Here is a 23,692-nt window from a genome sequence, read left to right as displayed (position 1 = left end):
ATTAAAAATATAATCTCCAAACATCGATATATAAAACCCTCATCGGTCAAACTTACCTAACTGATTGGCAGATGACGGCACACCTGAGGACCTGAAACAGAGCAGACACAGTTTTATCAGAGAGAGTGATGCCGTGACTGTTTTCATTGTTTCTGTGCTGATGCTGTGCTGTGCTGTGCTGACGTACCGTGCTGGTGATCCTGGTTTGGTTGATCCTGATCCTAGAGTGGCTGAAGCGATTGTCTTTTCCAGCTGGTCTTTCCAACTGACACACGACAGCAATGAAACACACACGATTTTGAACACTTATTTGAACATTTTTGTACTTATTGTGTTGTGAAAAAATTGACTTACAACTACAAATATTCCCTGTATTTGCTCAACCAATATGAATTCATAAAAGCTGCATGCAAAATTGATAAAATAACACTGAAAAGAACTAGAAAAGCATTGTTTAAAATGGTTTTAGATGCAGTATAGACTGCTTATGTAAACTGCCCATTTCACCCATAATAATGACAGCAGGAATAAATAAAGCTCCCTGATAAGCTGTAATCCTGTCAATCAAACAAAAGTAGCCAATGAGCAATCAGCTGAGACTCACGTATTCTTCTCTGACGACGTCCCGGCCACCAGCTCATAGATCTGTCTCTCTGATGTGCTGATCACATACAGTGCTTTATTGTCTGCAAGATAAAAGTTCATGAAATGTTTGAAAGTATCTCTATATCATTTAGTGTTTTATTTAAAGAATGCTCTGGAATGCACTTGATTAAATGTTGAATCTGTCTATATGTGCAAGTATAAATGTATGGCGTTTGAACTCTCACCTGTCGCGACTGATCGGACGAGGGAGGAGTCGAGGCGAACAACGGGGCAGAATGGTGTTTTGAGGTCTGTAGCTCCGCCCCCAACTCCACCCAGCGAGCGTGACGGACAGCGCAGGACAAGCCGCTCGTCTGGACCCTTCTGAAGCAGTACCAGCAGATCTGAGAGCAACAGCGCCTGGATCTCTGGAACAATTACACACAAAACACAATTTAAAATAAAAAAAATAGTGTTCAGTCCGTGTCTTTAAGCTTAGATTTTTTTTTTTTTTTCATTCAATATGACCATATAATAATAATAATAATAATAATAAAAATAATAATTATCATAATCATGATCACAATCATAATTCAAAATAATAATTGTATTATTTCAATTATAAAAATTATATTGTAAAAATGAATAGTATTGTACAGTAAAATAAAAACAGAATATGGAAAAATGGAAATATATTTTTGCATAATTTTTTACAGATCATTTGCTTTAAAATGTATTCAAATATACAGTTTCAAAAAATATATAATATATTTTATATTAAAATAAAACAATATAATAATCAATATAATAATATTTAAAGTTTTCCCTATTGAATATGATTATAAAGTAATAATTTAATATATTTTTTATTATTTAAAATATAAAAGTAAAATTATATATATATAGCAAAAATAATATTTTACCATATATATATATATATATATATATATATATATATATATATATATATATAAAATTGTAAAATATTACTTCTGCTATATATATATATAGCAGAAGTAATATTTTACCATAAAATAAAAACATAAAATATGGGGAAATATATTTCCATATATTTTTCCATATTTTATGTTTTTATTTTATGTTTTTTTTTTTTTTACTACAGATCATTTGCTTTAAAATGTATTCAAATGTACAGTTTCAAAAATATATAATAATTTATTTTATATTAAAGTAAAATAACATCATAATAAATATAATAATCAATAATATTAAAAAAGATTCCCCATTGAATTTAATTATAAAGTAATAATAATAATAATAATAATAATAATTTTATTTAAATTCTATAAATTCAATTACCGAATAAATATTACTATTGCAATAACATTATTGTATTGTAAAAGAAAAATGTAAAAATCACATACCTGAATATTTTATATATATATATATATATATATATATATATATATATATAAACTGTACAATTGAATTGAAGTCAACTTTAAAAAGAAACTGCCTTTACAAAAATGTACATTAGGACAGTTTACTATAGTAAAACAACCTATATTAACTCAGGTATTTCTGCAGACACTATGGTTAACAGGGTGGTTTTTATTTCATTTCAGCAGTATGATTCTGTTCTGATACGTCCATCTGCACTGAACATTTTTTACCGATGGCTTTGTCTTTGCTGACTTTCCACGTGAGCGGCCCCTCGTGGATCATCCTCTTAGTGGTGAGATCCAGATTCTGTGAGAAGACGAGAGAGAAGCGACAGCATGAAGAACGATATTACAGTCGTTAATGAGGCGTACGGGACGTGTGAAGGACACAGAACAGACTTGTACCTTGAACTGTGCTGCGGCGGGATTGGCCTGTCTCTCCAGAGGCGTGAGGTCCAGCCTGCGCTGGTATTGGCTGAGCCGATGCCGGTGCTCCGTCTCCCTGACGTCCTCGTTAACAGCCTGCAGAATCCCGCGGCAACAGGCCTGTGCTCTCTGCAGCAGCTGCAGGTCAGGAGAGGACACTACACACACACACACACACACACACACACACACACACACACACACACACACACACACACACACACACACACACACACACACACACACACAAATGATGCTTTCTACGATACCTTGTTTTAGCCTAAATCTAAGACAGAATTGCATGTACACAACACATCATAATGATTTGAGCGCGTTTCACTCACTCTCTGTGTATTTGATGATGTTGTCCAGCAGCAGTGGGTATTTAGTCAAGCGCTGCATCTCAGACACCAGCAGATCTTTCAGCTGTAACCTGCGGCAGTGAGGACTGGCCTCACATTCCTGCCAAACATCACAGCGTCAGGTCTCAGCACAGCACATGATACAGCCAGAACATTTGCACTGCTTGATCATTATCCATGAGTGATTTGGAGAAGCGAGGCAGGGATGCGATGCATGCGTTACCTGTATGAGGTGGGCGAATCGAGGGTCTTTGCGCTGTTTGTTCTTGATGAGCTCCAGCGCTTGACTCTGCTGACTGCACAGATGAGACGCCTGCTCCTCAAACTGATCTCCAGCCTCTCCCTCGAACTAACGAACACACACAAACATAGCATGTCTCATATGCTTCATAAACAAAAGGAGGAGTGTTAAGGAAGGAGACACTCACTCTAGCCAGCATGATGTCACCAATTCCCTGAACGATTGGCGTCTCCCTGCGCTTCTTCATGGACTCACATAAGTTCGCTGGGATAGAAAAACAACAATAGTACATCAGACCTTAAGATCAAAATTGACAATTCTTGTTTTTTTATTTAAAGAAATATTGCAGTACTTATTATAAATGATTCATCTGTGCCTTAAGGATACTTGTCTTACACAAATGCATCGATTCGCTTCAGAAGGCCCTTATTAACCCCCTGGAGTCGTATGGATTCATTTTTTTATAGATGGATGCATTTTTTTTTTTGTCTTAAGAAAAAAACCATTCACAACCATTATAAACCTCAGAGGACTAAGGATATATCTCCGAATGTATCCGTCTGAAAGAAGATAGTCATATACACCTAGGATGGCTTGAGGGTGAGTAAAGCTTGGGATAATTTTAATTTTTGGGTGAACTATCGCTTTACAAATGTATTTTGCATGTTTTCTTTCCACCAGTCTGAAGTGACATGTTATGAAAAGCCCAAAATCTTAAAATTGATCAATGCATGAAAAAGTTTTTGCATGTAGTGTCTTGTCTTAAGTTTTGAAGAAAAATCAAATCCAACGTCGATATTGTGCTTGAAAAAGGGGGGGTATAATGCTATTTCATGTATTCTGACTTATTTACACTGTTAAAGAGTTGGATTCTCATGCTAAACATGGCCAAAGTTTCAAAACACGAGTTGGATGAATGACGGGGTATTTCTGTGCCAAAAATTCTCTTCCAAATCCTTACAGGATTCAGGGTTTTTTTTTCCGAGTATGGGCCTGAGTGACGTAAACGGGGGCGGAATTCCCTGTACGGGCACTTCTCCCGGAAGGGCGCCTGCACACGTCGACCAGAGCAAGAGAGCAAGTGCACGCCCATCAACACGCGTTCGGGTTTACAGAAGTCGTCGGCAGTGCTGCACAGGTCATAGGACTTCACGAAATCAACAAAGTCACCAAAGAAGTGTGTTTTTGGTTGTGAGGGAAAGATAACCTTGATTCCCAAAGAACCCAGCCTTAAGTGGAGCTAAGAGTTTTGTGCTCACACATTACATTGATGCACTCTCAACATTTGTTATTAAAATAACCATAGAAACTGATAGTTGCAATCACGTTTTTATTGGTTAAAATGAATGGAGAATATCTCTTGTTTTTCCGTGGCTTTGAAACTGAAAGATGGAGCGGTCACAGCGGTAATGATCCCGGTCATGAGTCAGAACCGCAGGTGGTGAGTAAAACTGCTTCAAATGTCTGTTTTGTTGGCAATAGGCGCCTAAGTGCATATAATGTAAACAATACGAATGTAGTGAATTCATAAATTCGTTATTCATCATGCACTATACGCTATATTCATTATAGTGATTCAAAAGTTATACAGGGATAATGCGGTGGTGTATTGTGTGTGTTTAAATACATCTGTTTAGCTGACCATTGACAGCTTGCAGACGATTACTACACAAAAGCTGCGCGTGCTCGTTATAGCTCGTCACTCTATCTCCGCTCACACGTCACACCTCCAAGAGCTCGGCTGTTTTTGGAAAGACTCGGTACAGCGTATGTATCTTTTATAAATATGATAAAACTAAAGACTTTTTGGAGATATGAAGCATGCACTACTACTCTATAGGTACTCAAGATTAACATGAGATTGGCAGAAACTGTGTGTGATACCCCCCCTTTAAATTGAGCTGATTTGCTATAAAAATGACTCCGTTTGTAAACACACTGCAAATATGTCACCGCAAGCAGAGGTAGAAATGCGTGACCACTGACCGTGTAGTTCGTAGACCTGACGCAGGTTCAGGAAGATACAGGATAGCTCCTCCGGACTGAGGACGCTCTGCATCTTCTGATAAAACACCTGATCCAGAACCCTCAGTGTCCGCAGGTGAGACGCCTCCGTGGTGTACAGCTCTACAGGACCAACAAGAGAAATTAAAGCATGTCAGGTCGAGCAAACATCTTGATAAGAAACCCATCTGATGATAAAATAATACAGCTAAACTATACATGTAATTTTTATGTTTATGTGTAGAGAATGCATGCTTAAATCATTTGATTTGATATGTAAAGTAATTTATCTGTTTGTGTTTTAAAATTTAGGGTATTCTTTACAATAATAGGACAGAACAGTAGCCATTACATAAAACATTTGAAAATAAAGCACCGTTTCCATCATAAGTGTTCAAAATAGAACAAAATCGCTATATCGCAAATTCAATAACAAATGTTGTCATGTTTTTCTTGCGATCAGATTGGGACAGTTTTTATCCGATTAAAAAAAATTATCTGTTTAAATTGAGAACATAAGTTTATGCACACTTTAGGATTTCATGTGCATCTTGGTGTTTCCATCTTTCCATTTTTACACATGAATTGGCACCTCTGAGTCCAGACCTTAAATTCATTGAAAGTTTTTGGGATGTGCTGGAGGAGACTTTACAGAGTGCTCACCTCTTGCATTGTCAATTCAAGATCTTGACCAAAAAATGATGCACCTCTTGATGGAAATCAATGTTGTGATGTTATTTCCATCAAGAGGTGCATACATTTTTGGTCAAGATCTTGAATTGACAATGCAAGAGGTCAGCACTCTGTAAAGTCTACTCCAGCACATCCCAAAGACTTTCAATGAATTTAAGGTCTGGACTCAGAGGTGCCTATTCATGTGTGAAAATGATTCTTCATGCTCTCTGAACCATTCTTTCACAGTTTGAGCCTAGTGAATCTTGACATTGTCATCCTGGAGTATGGACTTGGTTCCTACATGTTTGTTTAAGAAATGAAAAGCTACACACTCCATCAGTTAGGGGTGGAAGAACTGTTGCTAAACATATAACATGCTAGAAACATAATAATCACTGCAATAATGATCCAGTCATAAACTCATAGCATTTGCCTATTCAAATCCAAACAGTGACTTTTTTTTTGACAGTGTAATTTCTTCAATTCTGTCTTGATTCTGTTAACACAGTCAGCATAGAGTTTTGTCATGACATGTACGTCTCAAAACAGTCTCAGATTTGGGTTACAATTTCCTAAAAAACATTGAAATTAAAACATGCTGCTTCCATTTGCTACACTGCTGTCTGAGGCTTAAGGTCATCTGAGATCATAAATGACTTTGATTGGCATCGTTTTCATACACACATATCATCTTAAAACACAGACGGTTACGTCTCAGCTTCAGAATAATGAGACGGGCATGTCTGGGACTGTCAGAAAGCTCATTTCTCCCGCCTGAGGAAAACCGCTGCTCATTACAGCCACAGAGTCACACCTGACAGACGCCTTATGGATCTGATACAAAAAATTTTTAGACAATCCGAGTGAAAGGTAACCCTGGGTTATCTAGCATTTCCCACAGTTTATGCTTCACCCTGGGCTGGTAATTAATACTAGGAAGTCAGGTATTGAGATTTCACACTGTACATCTGTAAACACACTGCTAGCATACTTATTGACATTCGCAGGCTTAATATCATTTATTAAAGAAGTTCAGAAAACTATGTTTTGTCAGACTGTTCGGTGATTGAATTACTTTACTCAGATGCCGACAACAAAATGGGTGAAAATTTACGTGAGGCACAAATTTGGTTTAGTTGCTTGTTATTAAAAAGTAAATGTCACATTTTAGTAATTCAAGGTCAGCACCGCTTCTGCTGACCGCCTTTTAAACATACACACGTAAAATGATGCTGAACACAGGCATGATAAAAAATTTAAATGTTCCAGGCTCAGTACAAGTTCAGCTCTATCACTGTAATTGTGGCATAGTGTCCATTAGCAAAGAGAATAATTGTGATGTGTTTAATTATTTAAAGTAAAACAATGTAGTTTCAGTAATGTATTTGCAATGCAAATAAACAATTACAAACAAAAGCCAAGGGTTTAAAAGCAGAAATGTGCCTAGCAGCTTGCTAAATCATGATCACAACATGCTAAAACATGCTAGCAAACTCCTAAAACATGCTAGCAGCATGCTAAATCATGCTAAAAATGTGTTAAAACATGCTAGCAGCAGGCTAAAACATGCTAACAACATACAAAATCATCCATGCAATGGGTTAAAAATGCTAACAATGTGCACATTCATGCTAGAGCTAGACGACAAAACTACAGCTCGCACTTATAATGAACAGAACAGATTGTTCGCTGGTGTCGATGCTAATATAGTTATCTTTATATCTATGATTAAAGTTAGCATTCTTGGTGTGAACAGGTTTTAGACTTGTTGATATGCTACACTGTATGTTTGCTACATTTACTCATTTAGTAGATGCTTTTATCCAAAGCTTACTACAATTACCCATTCCCTGCCTAAAAACTGAGTTAAAATTACTGTCTGTGGTAATTAACATCATGCCACAGATGCTGTACATAGAGCTTCAGAACCTGGAAAAATGAATGCTTTGCTAAGCGTGTCATTTCTGCACCAAAACAGCAACAAACATAACTGGAAAATACTGTTTTCAACCAGGTTTCCAACCGGTCTGTCTTTAGTCAGGCAAACACCTCTCATGCATCAGTGCATGTGGCATTGATTTTTGTGTGTGCATGTGCAAGTGTGTACCATAGATGACGGCTTGTCTGTCAATTTCTCGCGAAGTGAGTGACATCAGTACATGCGGCTCCACCGTCTCCTGCCAGTTCTGAGAGTCGATCACGTCCTCTTCTAAAGCTGGAGCGTCCGGTAACAGAGCCACTGGAGTGTCCACAACCCTACAGACAGACCATAGAGAATGAGAGAGAGAAACAGAGGAACCAGTGCATATACTGCGGCTGAGAATGTGTGCTGCGGGACGTCACCTTCGCTGAGAACGGGGAGTGTACGGTGGTGTCGGGTTCTCCAACGATCTGAAATAATAATAAAAATAGAGTAAAAAAAATAAAAATGTTTTCACTTTCTTTAGCATAAGCTAGAATATGGAGGGATTATTCTAAGCAAAGTCTGAAACTTTGTATTGTGAGCACTTCTTGTGTCTATTTGCCTCTTCACGATGAATCGCTTGCTGTATTCCTCACTTGTAAGTCACTTTGGATAAAAGTGTCTGCAAAATGAATAAACATAAATGTAAACGTGTTTCGTACCGTGCGGAGCTGCTGGAAGCTGAAGACGAGGCACTGTGATGTAACGGTCTTAGTCCCGGCCCCTCCCTCTCCTCACAGTCCTCCATGTCAACGTCGCTACGGGAACGCGGGACAGACTCCACCCCCGTCCCGCCTCCTCGTCGACGCCCCTCCCCCTGAGCTTTCAAAGACTCGCTGCGAGCCAAACGCACCGATATGGTTGGACTGAGAAAAAGAATAAATAAATGCACTTAACATCAAATAATTAAAGTTGACAGGAAAATGTCTTGAGTTTAAACTAATTTTTTACAAATTAAAACACTATTGTGCATATTCTAAATATTTTATAAGCTCATATTAATTGTTTTTTAATTATTTTAAGTAGAATTTTAATCTGAAATATTGATGTTGTTAAAAGTTTATGAACATATTAAGCAACAACTACCCAACATAATGAAAATTATGTTAAGTGTTACAATGTAACAATATAATATTAAATATTAATTCTTGGATGGTAACACTTTTCTATTTCCATTAGTTACCATAAACTAACAATGCAAAATTCTAATGCATTTATTAATCACAGTTAATGTTAAAACATTTCAATATTAACATTAAAATCAAATGTTATATATCTGTCATATATATATATATATATATATATATATATATATATATATATATATATATATATATATATATATATATATATATATATATATATATATATAACAAGACTGAACAACTGAATATATTTGCAAATATTTGCATGTTGTGGTTACAGTCACAATTTGAGAATGTATGATCAAACAAGATTACAAGATTATAATAGTAACCCTTCTCAGTGTAGATAAAAGCACAAACCTATCCATGCTGTCCTCTCCAAAGCTGCTGGAAGACAATCGCTGTCCCTCAACATCTCCGTCCTCAACGGAGTCTGAATTACTCTCAAACTGCTGAATGATGTTTCGCACGCTGCCGGGACGAACTACGGACGAAAAGCAAGACAAGTCGTCAATATTCCTGCTCCAACAGGAATGTTTTACATAACAAATGTGTTTATCTGTTACACAACATACTAAAAGATACTAAAAGTGATTTCACCGGGTTTGTAACTCAAACGAGTAAATGAAAATGGAAAAGAATAGGGTGTCTACCTTCAGTGGGGGACAACGGAACATGGAACGCTGGAGAAATAAAAAAAACAACATGAAAAAACAAACAATGAGAAAAACAAACCGAAAATAATATGAAGTACAGCATTTCCAACTAAAGTGTCAAAGAAAATGTGGTTCAAAATAAACACACTGAATGACTGACAGGCTCAAACAAAAGGTGAAACAACTGAAACAACTGTATGTGTGTGTGTGTTTGTTTACTGGACTGAGATGTGCTCCTGGGTTTCCCAATGTACTTCAGTATGGGATTTCGTTTCTTGTCTTCTCCATCCTTCTCTCTTTTTGCGCTGCTTAGCTGTGCATTGAACATATGCCAATACATTAAGAACTCTAAGTACTATAATTATAGGACGTCATTTAAAGGGATAGTTCATCCAAAAATTCTGTCATCATTTACCTACCTCCAAGTTGTTCCGAACCTGTTTGAATTTCTTTCTTCTGCTGAACACAAAAGAGGACATTTTGAAGAATATGGGTAACCAAACAGTTGATGGTAGCCATTGACTTCCATAGTATTTTTTTTTTCCATACTATGGAAGTCAATGGGACCAATCAACTGTTTGGTTACCCATATTCTTCAAAATATCCTCTTTTGTGTTCAGCAGAACAAAGAAATACATACAGGTTTGGAACAACTTGAGGGTGAGTAAATGATGACAGAATTTTCATTTTTAGGTGAACTATCCCTTTAATATAAACATTACATTCATTTGGCCTAATTACTACATTTTTCAGGAACACTTGAAAACATTTACCTTTTTAGCTTTGGGAAAGAATGGAAGCCACTTTTCCTTCTCGGACATCAAGCCAGGAAACACTTTGGAGTCTCTGAGTTTAATGCCCGAGTGTCTGAGATACAGAAGAACCGCAGATGCTAGCGGAGAACTGACAGACACACACACAGGAACATAACTGTAAATATTACATAATATAATACTGATTTATATTTCACATCTTTACACATAAATCACTGCAAGCCATATAAGTAACCATCATACCTTCTGTCCTCCTCATGTTTTGATCTGTAAAGAAAGAAAACACATTTTAGCATAATTATATTTACACTCACACACACCTGAACTGTAAAAAAAAAAAAAAGCTCTATTTATAAAAGCGAAGCAGTTGCGCGTCTTACAGTGAGATTTGCGAGGGTCCCGTGACACGTCCATGAGGGACGCCTCATGCTGTGTGTACAGCTGTCATGTGACCTTTTGCTCTATGTCTGTCTGGGTCATGTGAGCAGGTCTACGTCAAGGCGTCGTGATTGCGGGACCTTTGTAACTCCTGCTAGATCATTTTAATTATATTTCCGTATCACCTGACCTGACTGCTGTACTTGAGGCCGGTGCTTCAGATATGGAGCATGTTGAATTGTGTGGGCTTCTATATAAGTTTTGCCACTGCTTTAAAGTACATTTCTCCTACAGATTCTAGTGCCTATTAACCAGCAATGCAAACTCATCAAGTGTAAAAAGGTGACAAAAAGGTGTCCTTTTTCTTTATGTCCCCTAGGAATATAATGTTCCCCTGTGTTTTGTGCAGACTTTTATTGTGTTTCATGCCTTAGTTTCCTGTGTCTGTTTGTAGTCTCTCTGTAGTTCTTTTGCTCATCGGTTCCCCTTGATTGTATCCCCAGGTGTGTCCGGTTACCCTTGTTGGTCTGAGTATATTATATATATATATATATATACACATATACACACATATATATACATAAATATACACATATATCCCATTCTTAGTCCGTAGGGTTTAATATAGAGTTGGCCCACCCTTTGCAGCTGTAACAGCCTCAACTCTTCTGGGAAGGCTTTCCACCAGGTTTAGGAGTATGTTTATGGGAATTTTTGACCATTCTTCTAGAAGCGCATTTGTAAGGTCAGGCAGTGATGTTGGATGAGAAGGCCTGGCTTGCAGTCTCCACTCTAATTCATCCCAAAGGTGTTCTATCGGGTTGAGGTCAGGACTCTGTGCAGGCCAGTCAAGTTCCTCCACACCAAACTCTTTATGGACCTTGCTTTGTGCACTGGTGCGCAGTCATGTTGGAACAGGAAGGGGCCATCCTCAAACTGTTCCCACAAAGTTGGGAGCATGAAATTGTCCAAAATGTCTTGGTATGCTGAAGCATTAAGAGTTCCTTTCACTGGAACTAAGGGGCCAAGCCCAACCCCTGAAAAACAACCCCACACCATAATCCCCCCTCCACCAAACTTTACACTTGGCACAATGCAGTCAGGCAAGTACCGTTCTCCTGGCAACCACCAAACCCAGACTCGTCCACTGGATTGCCAGACAGAGAAGCATGATTCGTCACTCCAGAGAACACATCTCCACTGCTCTAGAGTCCAGTGGCGGCGTGCTTTTCACCACTGCATCCGACGCTTTGCATTGCACTTGGTGATGTAAGGCTTGGATGCAGCTGCTCGGCCATGGAAACCCATTCCATGAAGCCCTCTACGCACTGTTCTTGAGCTAATCTGAAGGTCACATGAAGTTTGGAGGTCTGTAGCTATTGACTCTGCAGAAAGTTGGCGACTTCTGTGCACTGTGCCTTAGCATTCGCTGACCCCACTCTGTGATTTTACGTGGCCTACCACTTCATGGCTGAGTTGCTGTTGTTCCCAATTGCTTCCACTTTGTTATGATCCCACTAACAGTTGACCGTGGAATATTTAGTAGTGAGGAAATTTCACGAATGGACTTATTGCACAGGTGGCAACCTATCACGGTACCACGCTTGAATTCACTGAGCTCCTGAGAGCGACCCATTCTTTCACAAATGTTTGTAGAAGCAGTCTGCATGCCTAGGTGCTTGATTTTATACACTTGTGGCCATGGAAGTGATTGGAAAACCTGAATTTAATGATTTGGAGGGGTGTCCAAATACTTTTGGCTATATAGTGTATAACCCTGTTTTTCAGTAGTATGTGGTCAGTCGTTGTCTTTAAATGTTTTTGGTAAAGTTGCTGTGTTTCTGTTCCCTGTTCGGATTACCATCATCTTCCCTGTTTGGATTTACATTTCTTGTTTTGTTCACATACTCCCCGTTTGCATCATCTTTGTGTGTGTTCTTCAATAAAACTGCTGCGAACAGATCCTCGCCTCTCCTCTTCCCTGCTTAACTATAAGATATATTTTAAAATATTGATTTAAAATATGCTTCTGCTGTCTCAGACTACATTCACAAAGCTGCTTTATAACCATTGAATTGGTTCCATAAAAACAAGGAAAATAATAATAATAATAATAATAATAATAATAATAATAATTAATTATTATCATTATTATAAAATTACAAAAATTAAACCAACAAAGAAATGTATTACTATAGTAATAATACTATTGAACTGTTAAATTTTTAAAACAAATAATAAGAATGTTATTAATTTTATAGTACAGCATTAGTTATATTATTAATAGTGATACTACTGTACTGTTGTACAATAAAAATTGAGTATTTAATAATAGAAATATTACTATTGTTATCATTAAGTTATAAAAAAATTAATTAAAATAGAAATGTATTACAATAATAATAATACATAATACTATTGTACTGTTGTACTATTAAAAAGTTATTATTATTATTATTATTATTATTAATAAATACTAATAATAATTACTATTATTAATTTATAAAAATAGACCAATAAAAAATGTATTATTAAACTAATAATACTATAGTGCTCATGTACTATAAAAATGAGTATTTATAATTATTATTATTTAGTCATAAAAATAAATATATTACTATAGTAATAATACTATTGTGCTGTTGTACTATACAAAGTGTATATTCATTAATAATAATAATAATAATAATAATAATAATCATCATCATCCACTTTTTTTTTTTTTTTTTTTTTTTTTTTAAACAGAACAACAGTAAAATTACAATAAAATTACAGTAAAATTACTCATTTTGATGACTGTCTATACCCCAGAAGTAATAGATATTTTGTCTTTAGAATAACCTGCAGTGATGAATGATGTATTAGCACAAGTAAAACACAGCAGTGTTGAGCTCATGTGGTCTTTGAGGTCATTTTCAAGTGTAACTCACAGGATCTCCCAGAGCGCCACCACCTGTTTGTCCACCACCTGTCTCTCTTTCACAGGGTCTCCGTCTAACTGCTGCAGGTCGCTCTCTCCAAACAGAGAACCCAGACCCATCATCTGCTTATTCCTGAATCATAACAGAACATGGTACATTTTATATCCCATAAAGTCCAAAACACAGTTTGTGTGTGTGTGTTACTTCTTTAACTGATGTGAAATAACTACAAGCAATGGCTTCAACAACACTGTGAAAAGATTATTGTTTGTTTCAGCTGGACATTTCAGACTTAAAATAACCTGTAATTTTTGACAGATCAAATGAAATGAGAGAATCAGTCATTAGAGAACAAACATGAAAGCCGGAGACACACCTGTAGTCTTGAAGCTGGTCTTGAATGTCTGGAAGCACCTGCTGCTGGAGTTCAGAGAGCGGCCCTCGAATGTCCTCCTGCGCGTGGAGACGATTCTCTAGATGAACCAAAACAAAAACGTCTTTAACTAAAGCTCCATCACATTAACATCAGTTTGCAGACAGTCTAGTTGAGGTTTTTGTTCAAGAGCTCTAAAAATTGAACCGAATCTCACCTATATCAGTCAGAAACTCCTCACGGACTTTAATCTTCAGAGGCTGAAAAGAATCAGAAATTGACAGTCATACAGAAAATCAGTATCAGCATCTGAATCTGCTGTAAATCAGATACTCACAGCATCATGGTCCAGGAAGTGTGAGCAGATCTGAGGGGCGAGCGAACGGGCGTCTTTCGGGCTCGAGCCCAGATATGCCTCCACACACAGGTAAAACAACTAGATGCGCATCAACATAAACGCACACATGAGAATTCATGTTTTATTCAAACAACACGTTAAATATTTTTTAAGCAGCACTGACCAATGGGTTGGGATCCAGTAGTTGACTGAACACGTATCTCATGAACACCGTCATGTGTGCCGGACGACTTTTCAGCAGCTCTATGTCCTGAAACGGCCCGTCCATCTTATAAACAGTGGGAAAGAGTTCAAGATTAATCTACTCCATTCATGTCAATGGCTACATGTAAACTACAATCCCAGTGAAGCAAAAGCAGTATTTTACATTTGATTATATTATTAAAATTTTTAATTAGCTTTTATTTTTAAAACGTTTAAGTTTTAGTAATTTTGTTATACTTTTTTTGTCATTTGTATTAGTTTTTGGTGGGGGTTTTTTTTATGTATTTTTATTTCACTTTTGGTCATTTTAGCACTTCAACTTAGTAACATTTCACATTTAAGTGTTTTAATTTTTTTAATCTAATATTTAATTTTATTTCAGCTTTATTTCAATTAATGAAAAAGAATTTTACTAGTTTTAGTTAAGAATGACATCATTGAACAAGAGAAGAAAAAGGCTGACATTTTGACTTGTTTGTTTAAACTGCCAAAATTGTTTTATAACTGTACTTTTGAGTTCTATATGCCAGCGTACGTCTGAAATTTGACCAAATAAACTTTAATATATGAATTTAAAATGAAAATGAAATGCTGAATTCGGACTCTTACTATGTCTGTAATACATAGTCAGTCAGTTAATTGATTACAATAAGAATTGCAAAGATTTTTTGTATTACAGGTTTTCTGAAAGGTTCAGTGTAAATATGCAAAAGAGGGCATTATCTGATTAAATATGGACTAATTTGGAGCAGCCAGAAAATACAAGAATACATTTTCACCATGTTTTTAGTCATAAAAATGTCTAAAATCAGGATTATGAACAAAGCCCTCAGTAAAACCTTTCAGATTATATCGCAGAGAATAAAACAGTTAAGTTTGGTGTATGTAAAGCAACTGAAGTGAAGAAAAAAAAACTTATTTTTCAAAAAATGCCCTTTAAAGATATGTGTTGTAATTGAAACCTACAAATAGACAAAGTGCAATAAAATAAACATTTAAAGGTGTATTTTGGATGTTTTCTTTCTTTAGTCTGAATCAGCACGTCTCAAACCCAAAATCTTAAAATTGAGCAGCGCATGAACAAACAATGTTTCTCGCCGTAATTACTACCTTTTTATCAACGTACAAACCATAATTTAGGAAACCCTACTGTATACTGTGAAGTATGCACTGAGTACACTAGTACTGACTCTCTCACCTCATTGATCGTATAACCATCTTCCTCCTCTTCTTCTTCTTCTGGACCAATGATCTGCATCTTTCCTCCCTGAAGAGACACAAGATGGTCAGACTCAAGGCTCAACACCAAATGAGCTACGGAAAAACAAGTGTGCGTCTCACCGAGTCTGAGGGGTGCGTGTCGGATCCCTGCCGGCGGAGCAGGGGATTCCTGAGGAAGGTGGAGGGGGAAGAGAAGGGACTCTCACATGCCTAAACAGGGAGATGGAGGACGGGAAACGGTTGGGCAAATGGATGGGGACGTTTGCTTCCGAGACAAATAAAACTCAAATTAAGCAAATTAAACTCACCTCGATGTCTCCTTCACTGGAGTCCATCGATAACCGACCTGCTCAACAGGAAAGACAACAGGTACAACGTCAAAAATGAGAATGAATCATATTAGCTCAGTCTTACAATATACTGAACTCCACTGACCTTCTCCAGCTGTGAGATAGTTAGCAACAGCTTCAGATCGAGTGCCATCCTGAAAAAGAGAAGTGGTTTAAACAAATGAACTGACCGTGTGCAAAACTACGTATTTTCAAAACCAACTAATCAACTAATTTATCTTAAAGAAGCCCTGAATAATTAGGCTGGACTAGGGTTCACATGAACACAAGTATGTTTTATACTGAGCGTTTACATTGTGCTCCACAAGCGCATGAGAGCGGACCTAAACGCAAGGGAACCAAGTGTGCCTTTTTATCCAGTCCTTAAAATACAACATGCATGACACAAAATGCTAAAAATCTGTAAGAGTAATGATAATATAGCCAAAACCATCTGACAAAATTTACATCACATGCACTGTACACAAAAAAAAGTATTTGGCCTTAACTAAAGTAAAGCATGCTAATTAAAATTGTGGAAAACATCAGATGCGACCAACTTCAGTATTGTGCCGTATTTGTGAGTAAAAAAAGAATAGCTTGAAAAAAATAAAATAAATAAAAAATATAGGGTGGTGACTGATTTTAACGCAACTTCCCGCCATCTCTGTTTGTTTTTTTCCACATGCTATCAAAGATTGAAATTAAGGAATTTCATTCCAGAGACGTTTTTAATTTAAAATATAAATTTTTCAAATTTTAAATTAACATGCCGGACACACTTTTTTTGTGGAACTGAAAATTCTGTCATTTATTACTCACCCTCATGTCGTTCCACTCCCATAAGATCTTCGTTCATCTTCAGAACACAAATTAAAATATTTTAAAACAGTTCATGTGACTACAGTGGTTCAACATTAATGTTATGAAGCAACAAGAATACTTTTTGTGTGCAAAAAAACAAAATAGCAACTTTATTCAACAATATCTAGTGATGGGCGATTTCAAAACACTGCTTCATGAAGCTTCGAAGCTTTACAAATCTTTTGTTTCAAATCAGTGGTTCGGAGCACGTATCAAACTGCCAAAGTCACGTGATTTCAGTAAAAGAGGCTTCATTACATCATAAGTGTTTCGAAATTTCAATGGTTCATGTGACTTTGGCAGTTTGATACACACTCTGAACCACTGATTCAAAAACAAAAGATTCATTAAGCTTCGAAGATATTGTTGAAAAAAGTTGTTATTTTGTTTTTTGGAGCACAAAAAGTATTCTCGTCACTTTATAACATTAAGGTTGAACCACTGTAGTCACATGAACTGTTTTAAATACGTCTTTAGTAGCTTTCTGGGCATTGAAAGTTTTAATTGTAAATGCAGGCCTCACTGAGCCATCGGATTTGATCAAAAATATCATTAATCTGTGTTTCGAAGATGAACAAAGGTCTTACGGTGTGGAACGACATGAGGGTGAGTAATTAATGACAGAATGGGTGAACTAACCCTTTCACTTGCGCAGATGAATTGTTCACCACAAGACTAGTAAAGTGCACTACCAAATACACAGTAAAAACATAGCCAATTTTGATTTAATGTGGACTAAACCACTAAATACACATACACACACACACACACACACACTAGCTGACCTAGTCCATTGTGGCTTATCACTTAAATAAGCAAAATAAGAGAAATGAAAAATAAACAAGGAACAATGAAATATGTTAAGCACAAATCTCACCACATCCTGTTGGAACTTCACTCTGACTTGATTGGCTCTTCGTTTGGCACTTTCTATTCGCTCCTCAAGTGAAGGAGATGGATTTCGAGACTGTTCCTCCAGAAGGTTCTGCACAGTGAGGGCAGCAAACATCATTTATGATGGGTTTAAATGTGGCATGACAGCACACACATGTGACAGGAACACTGAACTCATACCTGTAGCTCTGCCTCCTCCTGCTCTAACATCTTTCTGAGGATTTCTGTGGCGTGTTTCTGCACCTCGGGGTCCTGAGAATGATGGAGAACAACATTAGTCAAGTTGTTAGATCATCAAGTGATGATCTCTATTCACATAGAGACACACAGAACATGCAGACTTCATATTTCGATTGTCTATTTGCATTTTAATATTCACAGAGTCGCAAATGTACAGCCCTACTTTTGATTTATTCATCCAAAATTTGCAAAGTTCCATGACATTCCACGTTATACTGTAAATTCCATTTTTATGTCTGTATTCTGCTATTCTGTTCAAGTTTTCCCACATCTACATCTATATATTCTAGCCTTCAAATGTCTTAAAAGCATGATGCACCTGTAATGGTTTGGGTCCTGTGATTCTCTGAGTTGGGGTACTGCTTCCTGTGGGTGGAGTAAGAGGAGGAGGTGGGGCTTCGCCACCCAGTGCTGTCCTGTGATTGGGCAAGAGGTCAGTAGGGAGGGGCTGAAGCGGGACGGATGCAGCTGAAGGAGGCGGGCCCTGAAGAGTCAACGCCACATATGTCCCAGCTATCCGAGGAAAAGAACACATGTCAGCAATGAAACACTTCAGAACTTCAAAAACAAGACGCCCAACTAACAGACTCACATTTGATCATCTTTACTACTTCCTGATGTGACATGGATGAAACCACCGAACCATTGACCTGAAAAGCAAAAAGACAACAAATATGAGGTTAGTTATTAATTAAATTATCACTTATGTTTTAGTGTGTTGTAGTTGAGAATACCTTAATGATTCGGTCTCCTTCATGAACCCCAGCTTTGACCGCTGCTCCACCTGTGAGGCCGAAGGAAGCAGGTTTGATTGTCATAATTGTTTACTGTCCGATAGGGTTGATCTAGGTACATTACTGTTCAAAAGTTTGAGGTCAGTGAGATTTGAAAAGAAGTCTCTTATGTTCACCAAGGCTGAATTTACAAAAAAATAAATAAAAATACAGCAAAAACAGTGAAATATTATTATAATTTCATTTAACTGTTATGTTTTCTAATATATTTTAAAATGTAACTTATTCCTTGAGGCAAAGCTGACTTTTCAACATCATTACTCCAGTCTTCAGTGTCACGTGATCCTTCAGAAATCATTCTAATGTGCTGCTCAAGAAACATTTCTTATCAATCTTGAAAACAGTTGTTCTGCTTCATATTTTTGTGAAAACCGTGATACATTTTTTTAGGATTCAATGAATAGAAAGTTCAAGACAACAGCATTTTTTAGAAATAGAAACCTTTTGTAACACTATATGTCTTTACTGCCACTTTTGATAAATTTTAAGTGCTCCTATTATGCTTTTTTGAATATTACCTTTCATATAGTGTATAATATAGCTGTTTGTGAATGTAAAAGTCTCTAAAGTTTCGACGATCAAAGTGCACGACAAAAAAGTTATCGTCTCCTAAAAGAAATAAATCGATTCTGAACTGCCTGAAATGAGCCGTCAGCAATTCCAGTCTGACTTCCTGTTACATACCTACATAACAATGTAACAAATTTGCATAATGGCAGCCTATGGTCTTCATTGGCTGCCCGTGAATGATGTCTACTTTGACCCTCAAACACCGTAGTTGTAGCTGAGATTGGAAGAGTGTGATTTGTGTTGTTGACATGTTGAGAAGATGCTGTTTTGGATGAGACTTAAAAATCGACGCCATCATTACTGTACCTATCACTGTGTATCAAGTGCTGAGGAAGAGCTGAATTTCAGATATGTTAATGGAGTTTGGGTACCAACACACGTCAACCAATCACAAACTGGACCATCTGACCAATCAGAGCAGAGTAGACTGCCGGAAAGGAAGAGAGACTGAGGCTGTGTCCGAAATTGCCCCCATACCCTTAAATAGGGCACTATTTGAGGGGACAGCATTTTTAGTGGTGTCCGAAACCATAGTGGACTTTATTAAGCGCATTCATTCAATCCCACAATGCACCACAATAATGAGTGTAAAACTGATGTACGCACTCGGTGTCCAAATTCACTCACTCGTTTTCATTCACTCCTTCAGTGGAGTAATGTAGGGAATAGTGAATGAGGGTATGGGGGGTGATTTCGAACACAGCATGAATCTTCGAACCGATTTTAGACTTTTAAAAATTAGGTGAGGTGCAATGTATATTATGAGAAAACGAAAGCATTTCATTGACCTTGAATGCATGTAAACCTATTGTAGGAGACTCCAAAACCACATTAGGAACCTTTAAAATAGCATAATAGAGGCACTTTAACACATCCTGAATAAAAGCATTTATTAGAAAAAAAAAAAAAAAAAATCTCACTGGCTACAAACTTTTATACGTTAGTGCACGTGAGTGTATGTGTTACCTGGCCGAACATTTTGCACTAGTTTGATTCTCTCGCCGCACACGGTGAAGCCAAACCCCAGATTGTCCCTCTGCACAACCACACATCTTTGGACTAAACCCTGTCCCTATGAAACAAACAGGAATTTTCAAAAAAAAAAAAAAAAAGTAATGTCATATAATTATGCCTAACTTTTGCATATGTAAATGCTCATCTTGCATTACCTGTGTTGTCTGAGGGGAGATCAGACAGTGCCTCCCTCTGCTGGCCAGGAGAAGACCTGCGCTCCGAGTCTCCTAGTGTCAAACTGCTCAACCTAAGAAACATTTACAATGGGATGCCAAAATTAATACAGCAAGCTTGAGGGGAAACAAATAACTTGGGCACCAGAGAGCAGGAGAAAGGGACAACTTGAAAAAAATCAAGGAAATACGAAGCAGTAAATGAAGAGCATTGGACATTATCGAAGAACAATGCAAAATAAAACTGAAAGTTGTTGAATTTAAGAAGAATTACATCGAACCAAAAGTGAAAGGACGTTAGACATATTCACATAGTTTCACACCATTACTGGCATTATAAAGAAAGGGTAACCAATACTGTATTTTGTCTGTATATGTCTTGAGAGCATACTGATTGATGAATGATATAAAAAAGGATGTAACAACCACTGAAATATTTACTAAAAATTTACAGGAAAATGTCATGCAAAAAACAAAAACAAAACATGCTTCATTCACTGACAGGCATATATAGCCTGGCCTGCCACTAATTATAACATAAAATAACATAACATAAAAATAAAATCAGAAAACTCACCAAGCAGCAAAAGGACTTAAAGTACGCATGAAAGAGAAAAGGAAGGTATTACAGAAGAGAAAGAGAGAAATGCAAAGAAAGAGTAAATACACAGCATGAGACAGACAGAAAAACTGAGTGAGAAAGTGATAGACGTGTGAACGCTACGAGCAGCAGTTTCTGGCCCATGAAACTCCACCTAAATAAGCACATAATGGAAGAGTCTTGTGTGTTTGACGGCTCAATAACATGTATCAGCACTAAACTGTCTTGACACAGTTAAATAATGACCATTACTCAACCGCATATCACAGGAAATCTGTGGTTAATGACTGACAGATGGCATGTGTTTGGTTTCACTTTGGTTCATCATACCTGGGCAGGTGTGTTTGTTTCTTAATGGCTGCCCTGCAGTCACATGACAAACAGGAAGTTGACGCACAGGAAAAACAAGTCAATGGGAAAGAGAAATCAAGAGCTTGAGACAGAGAACAAGACACACAGACAAACATCAAAACAGAAGCACAGAAAGGCAGATATACACACAGACAACGTGTGGATGTGGTCATAATCATATGAAGCAAAACGTCTGATGAATAATCTGTTAAAGAGCAACTCCATCATTCATCAGTCAACAAACAACACTGTAATAGAAAATAATGTGCTGAGAGGATAAAAATAGCAACAAGGAAACTAAGGCACACTGGATGGAAAAACCTGTACTGTTACACAGAACATATGAGACACTGATCTGAAGGAAGCAAAGACTGTCTGAACTTAATGTTACCTTCTGAGCGACAAAAACCTTGAATTTAGCCAGTGTCTTCACTGTAAACAATGATTTCGCTTGTTTGCTAATCCAGGTAAAATCTTATGCAAATAGGAAATAGAATCTGGAGGTTCGATAACTGTTTATCGAGAATCAGACTTTTCTAATTATTTTTTCTTCATATTAGGTTTAACAATAACTTTTACTTAGTCATGCATACTTAAATTAATGTTCTCAGATCAATACAAGTTCACTCAGTATTTAATACCACATACGCTTACATGAGATTACATTCCGGTTTGAAAAAAAAGGGGTTATTTTGCATGAAACGGGTCGCTTCATGGGGGCCATCATGTTGAGATCACATGATCAACTGAATACTATTAACTTATTACAACCCACCTGTTATTGAACACTTTCACTAGTGGAATAAAATAATCTTGGCTGACGGAGAATAGAATAGATTCTACAATTGGAAACCTAAAGCAGTTTATTTTTACACTTTTACGTGACGTTGCATCAACGCTGCTGGTCGTCTTAAAGGGTTAGTTCACCCAAAAATGAAATTTCTGTCGTTAATTACTCACCCTCATGTTGTTCCACACCCGTAAGACCTTCGTTCATCTTCAGAACACAAATTAAGATATTTTTGATAAAATCCAATGGCTCAGTGAGGCCTCCACTGCCAGCAAGATAATTAACACTTTCAGATGCCCAGAAAGCTACTAAAGACATATTTAAAACAGTTCATGTGACTACAGTGGTTCAAGTTTAATGTTATGAAGCGAAGAGAATACTTTTTGTGTGCCAAAACCCCCCCTAAAATAATGACTTTCAAGCTTTATGAATCTTTTGTTTCGAATCAGTGGTTCGGAGCACGTATCAAACTGCCAGTCACACCCCCCAGTGGTGAACCACTGAAATTTCGAAACACTTATGACCTAACGAAGCCTCGTTTACTAAAATCATGTGACTTTGGCAGTTTGATATACGCTCCGAACCACTGATTCGAAACAAAAGATTTGTAAGGCTTCGAAGCTTCATGAAGCAGTGTTTTGAAATCGGCCATCACTAGATGTTGTTGAATAAAGTCGTTATTTTGTTTTTTTGGTGCACAAAATGTATTCTCGTCACTTCATAACATTAGGGTTGAACCACTATAGTCACATGAACTATTTTAAATATGTCTTTAGTAGCTTTCTGGGCATCTGAAAGTAATTATCTTGCTGGCAATGGAGGCATCACTGAGCCATTGGATTTCATCAAAAATATCTTAATTTGTGTTGTGAAGATGAACGAAGGTCTTACATGGGGGTGAGTAATTAATGACAGAATTTTCATTTTTGGGTGAATTAACCCTTTAACCTTAATGTTATGAAGTGACAAGAATACATTTTGTGTGCCAAAACAAAACAAAAATAACTTTATTCAACAATTTCCTCTCTACCCTGTCATTCTTTTACGCAGTTTACATTGAAGACACATTGCAGAGCTTCTGTGTTCTACGTCAGAACGCCGGCTCAGTATTGGCCGGCTCCTGAGTCAGCATCACACGAATGCGTCGTGCTGCTCACGTGAACAGTGTCAGCCAATACTGAGCCGCCGTTCGGACGTAAACGTGGAAGCCTGCACTGCGTCAACTGCGTAGGAGACTGACAGGGTAGAGAAGAAATTGTTGAATAAAGCCGTTACTGTTATTGCTATTGCTATCGTTTTGTTTATGCGCACAAAAAGTATTATCATCGCTTCATAACATTAAGGTTGAACCACTGTAGTCACGTTGACTATTTTAACAAAGTCT

General features: G+C 37.1%; 1 protein-coding gene across 6 annotated transcripts in view; it reads right to left on the bottom strand.

Moving 5' to 3' along the window:
• The window catches only part of arhgef11 (Rho guanine nucleotide exchange factor (GEF) 11), a 34,467-nt gene that overhangs the window by 8,495 nt on the left and 2,280 nt on the right, over positions 1 to 23,692 (bottom strand). For 5 of the 6 annotated variants that reach the window (XM_051901030.1, XM_051901031.1, XM_051901032.1 and 2 more), the window contains exons 1-33: positions 20,346 to 20,495; positions 18,750 to 18,799; positions 18,608 to 18,665; positions 18,335 to 18,528; positions 17,956 to 18,027; positions 17,759 to 17,866; positions 16,124 to 16,172; positions 15,997 to 16,034; positions 15,809 to 15,898; positions 15,666 to 15,734; positions 14,427 to 14,531; positions 14,243 to 14,341; positions 14,123 to 14,165; positions 13,909 to 14,005; positions 13,542 to 13,664; positions 10,477 to 10,500; positions 10,234 to 10,363; positions 9,680 to 9,773; positions 9,458 to 9,487; positions 9,165 to 9,288; positions 8,322 to 8,525; positions 8,040 to 8,087; positions 7,804 to 7,952; positions 5,004 to 5,144; positions 3,205 to 3,281; positions 3,000 to 3,125; positions 2,759 to 2,876; positions 2,394 to 2,572; positions 2,220 to 2,295; positions 831 to 1,013; positions 605 to 686; positions 188 to 265; positions 57 to 91 (exon numbers count right to left, since the gene is read on the bottom strand). In XM_051901030.1, the coding sequence (XP_051756990.1) occupies positions 57 to 91; positions 188 to 265; positions 605 to 686; positions 831 to 1,013; positions 2,220 to 2,295; positions 2,394 to 2,572; positions 2,759 to 2,876; positions 3,000 to 3,125; positions 3,205 to 3,281; positions 5,004 to 5,144; positions 7,804 to 7,952; positions 8,040 to 8,087; positions 8,322 to 8,525; positions 9,165 to 9,288; positions 9,458 to 9,487; positions 9,680 to 9,773; positions 10,234 to 10,363; positions 10,477 to 10,500; positions 13,542 to 13,664; positions 13,909 to 14,005; positions 14,123 to 14,165; positions 14,243 to 14,341; positions 14,427 to 14,531; positions 15,666 to 15,734; positions 15,809 to 15,898; positions 15,997 to 16,034; positions 16,124 to 16,172; positions 17,759 to 17,866; positions 17,956 to 18,027; positions 18,335 to 18,528; positions 18,608 to 18,641 (3,019 nt within the window). In that variant the 5' untranslated portion in view covers positions 18,642 to 18,665; positions 18,750 to 18,799; positions 20,346 to 20,495. Of the gene's footprint in view, positions 1 to 56; positions 92 to 187; positions 266 to 604; positions 687 to 830; positions 1,014 to 2,219; positions 2,296 to 2,393; positions 2,573 to 2,758; positions 2,877 to 2,999; positions 3,126 to 3,204; positions 3,282 to 5,003; positions 5,145 to 7,803; positions 7,953 to 8,039; positions 8,088 to 8,321; positions 8,526 to 9,164; positions 9,289 to 9,457; positions 9,488 to 9,679; positions 9,774 to 10,233; positions 10,364 to 10,476; positions 10,501 to 13,541; positions 13,665 to 13,908; positions 14,006 to 14,122; positions 14,166 to 14,242; positions 14,342 to 14,426; positions 14,532 to 15,665; positions 15,735 to 15,808; positions 15,899 to 15,996; positions 16,035 to 16,123; positions 16,173 to 17,758; positions 17,867 to 17,955; positions 18,028 to 18,334; positions 18,529 to 18,607; positions 18,666 to 18,749; positions 18,800 to 20,345; positions 20,496 to 20,548; positions 20,641 to 23,692 lie in introns of those variants that run through there. The other variant, XM_051901035.1, reaches the window with a different exon arrangement.

Source organism: Ctenopharyngodon idella, chromosome 7 (genome assembly GCF_019924925.1).
Source record: "Ctenopharyngodon idella isolate HZGC_01 chromosome 7, HZGC01, whole genome shotgun sequence".
Classification (NCBI taxonomy): Eukaryota; Metazoa; Chordata; class Actinopteri; order Cypriniformes; family Xenocyprididae; genus Ctenopharyngodon; species Ctenopharyngodon idella.
Note: the sequence above shows the minus strand (reverse complement) of the source record. Positions and strands in the feature narration are given on the sequence as shown.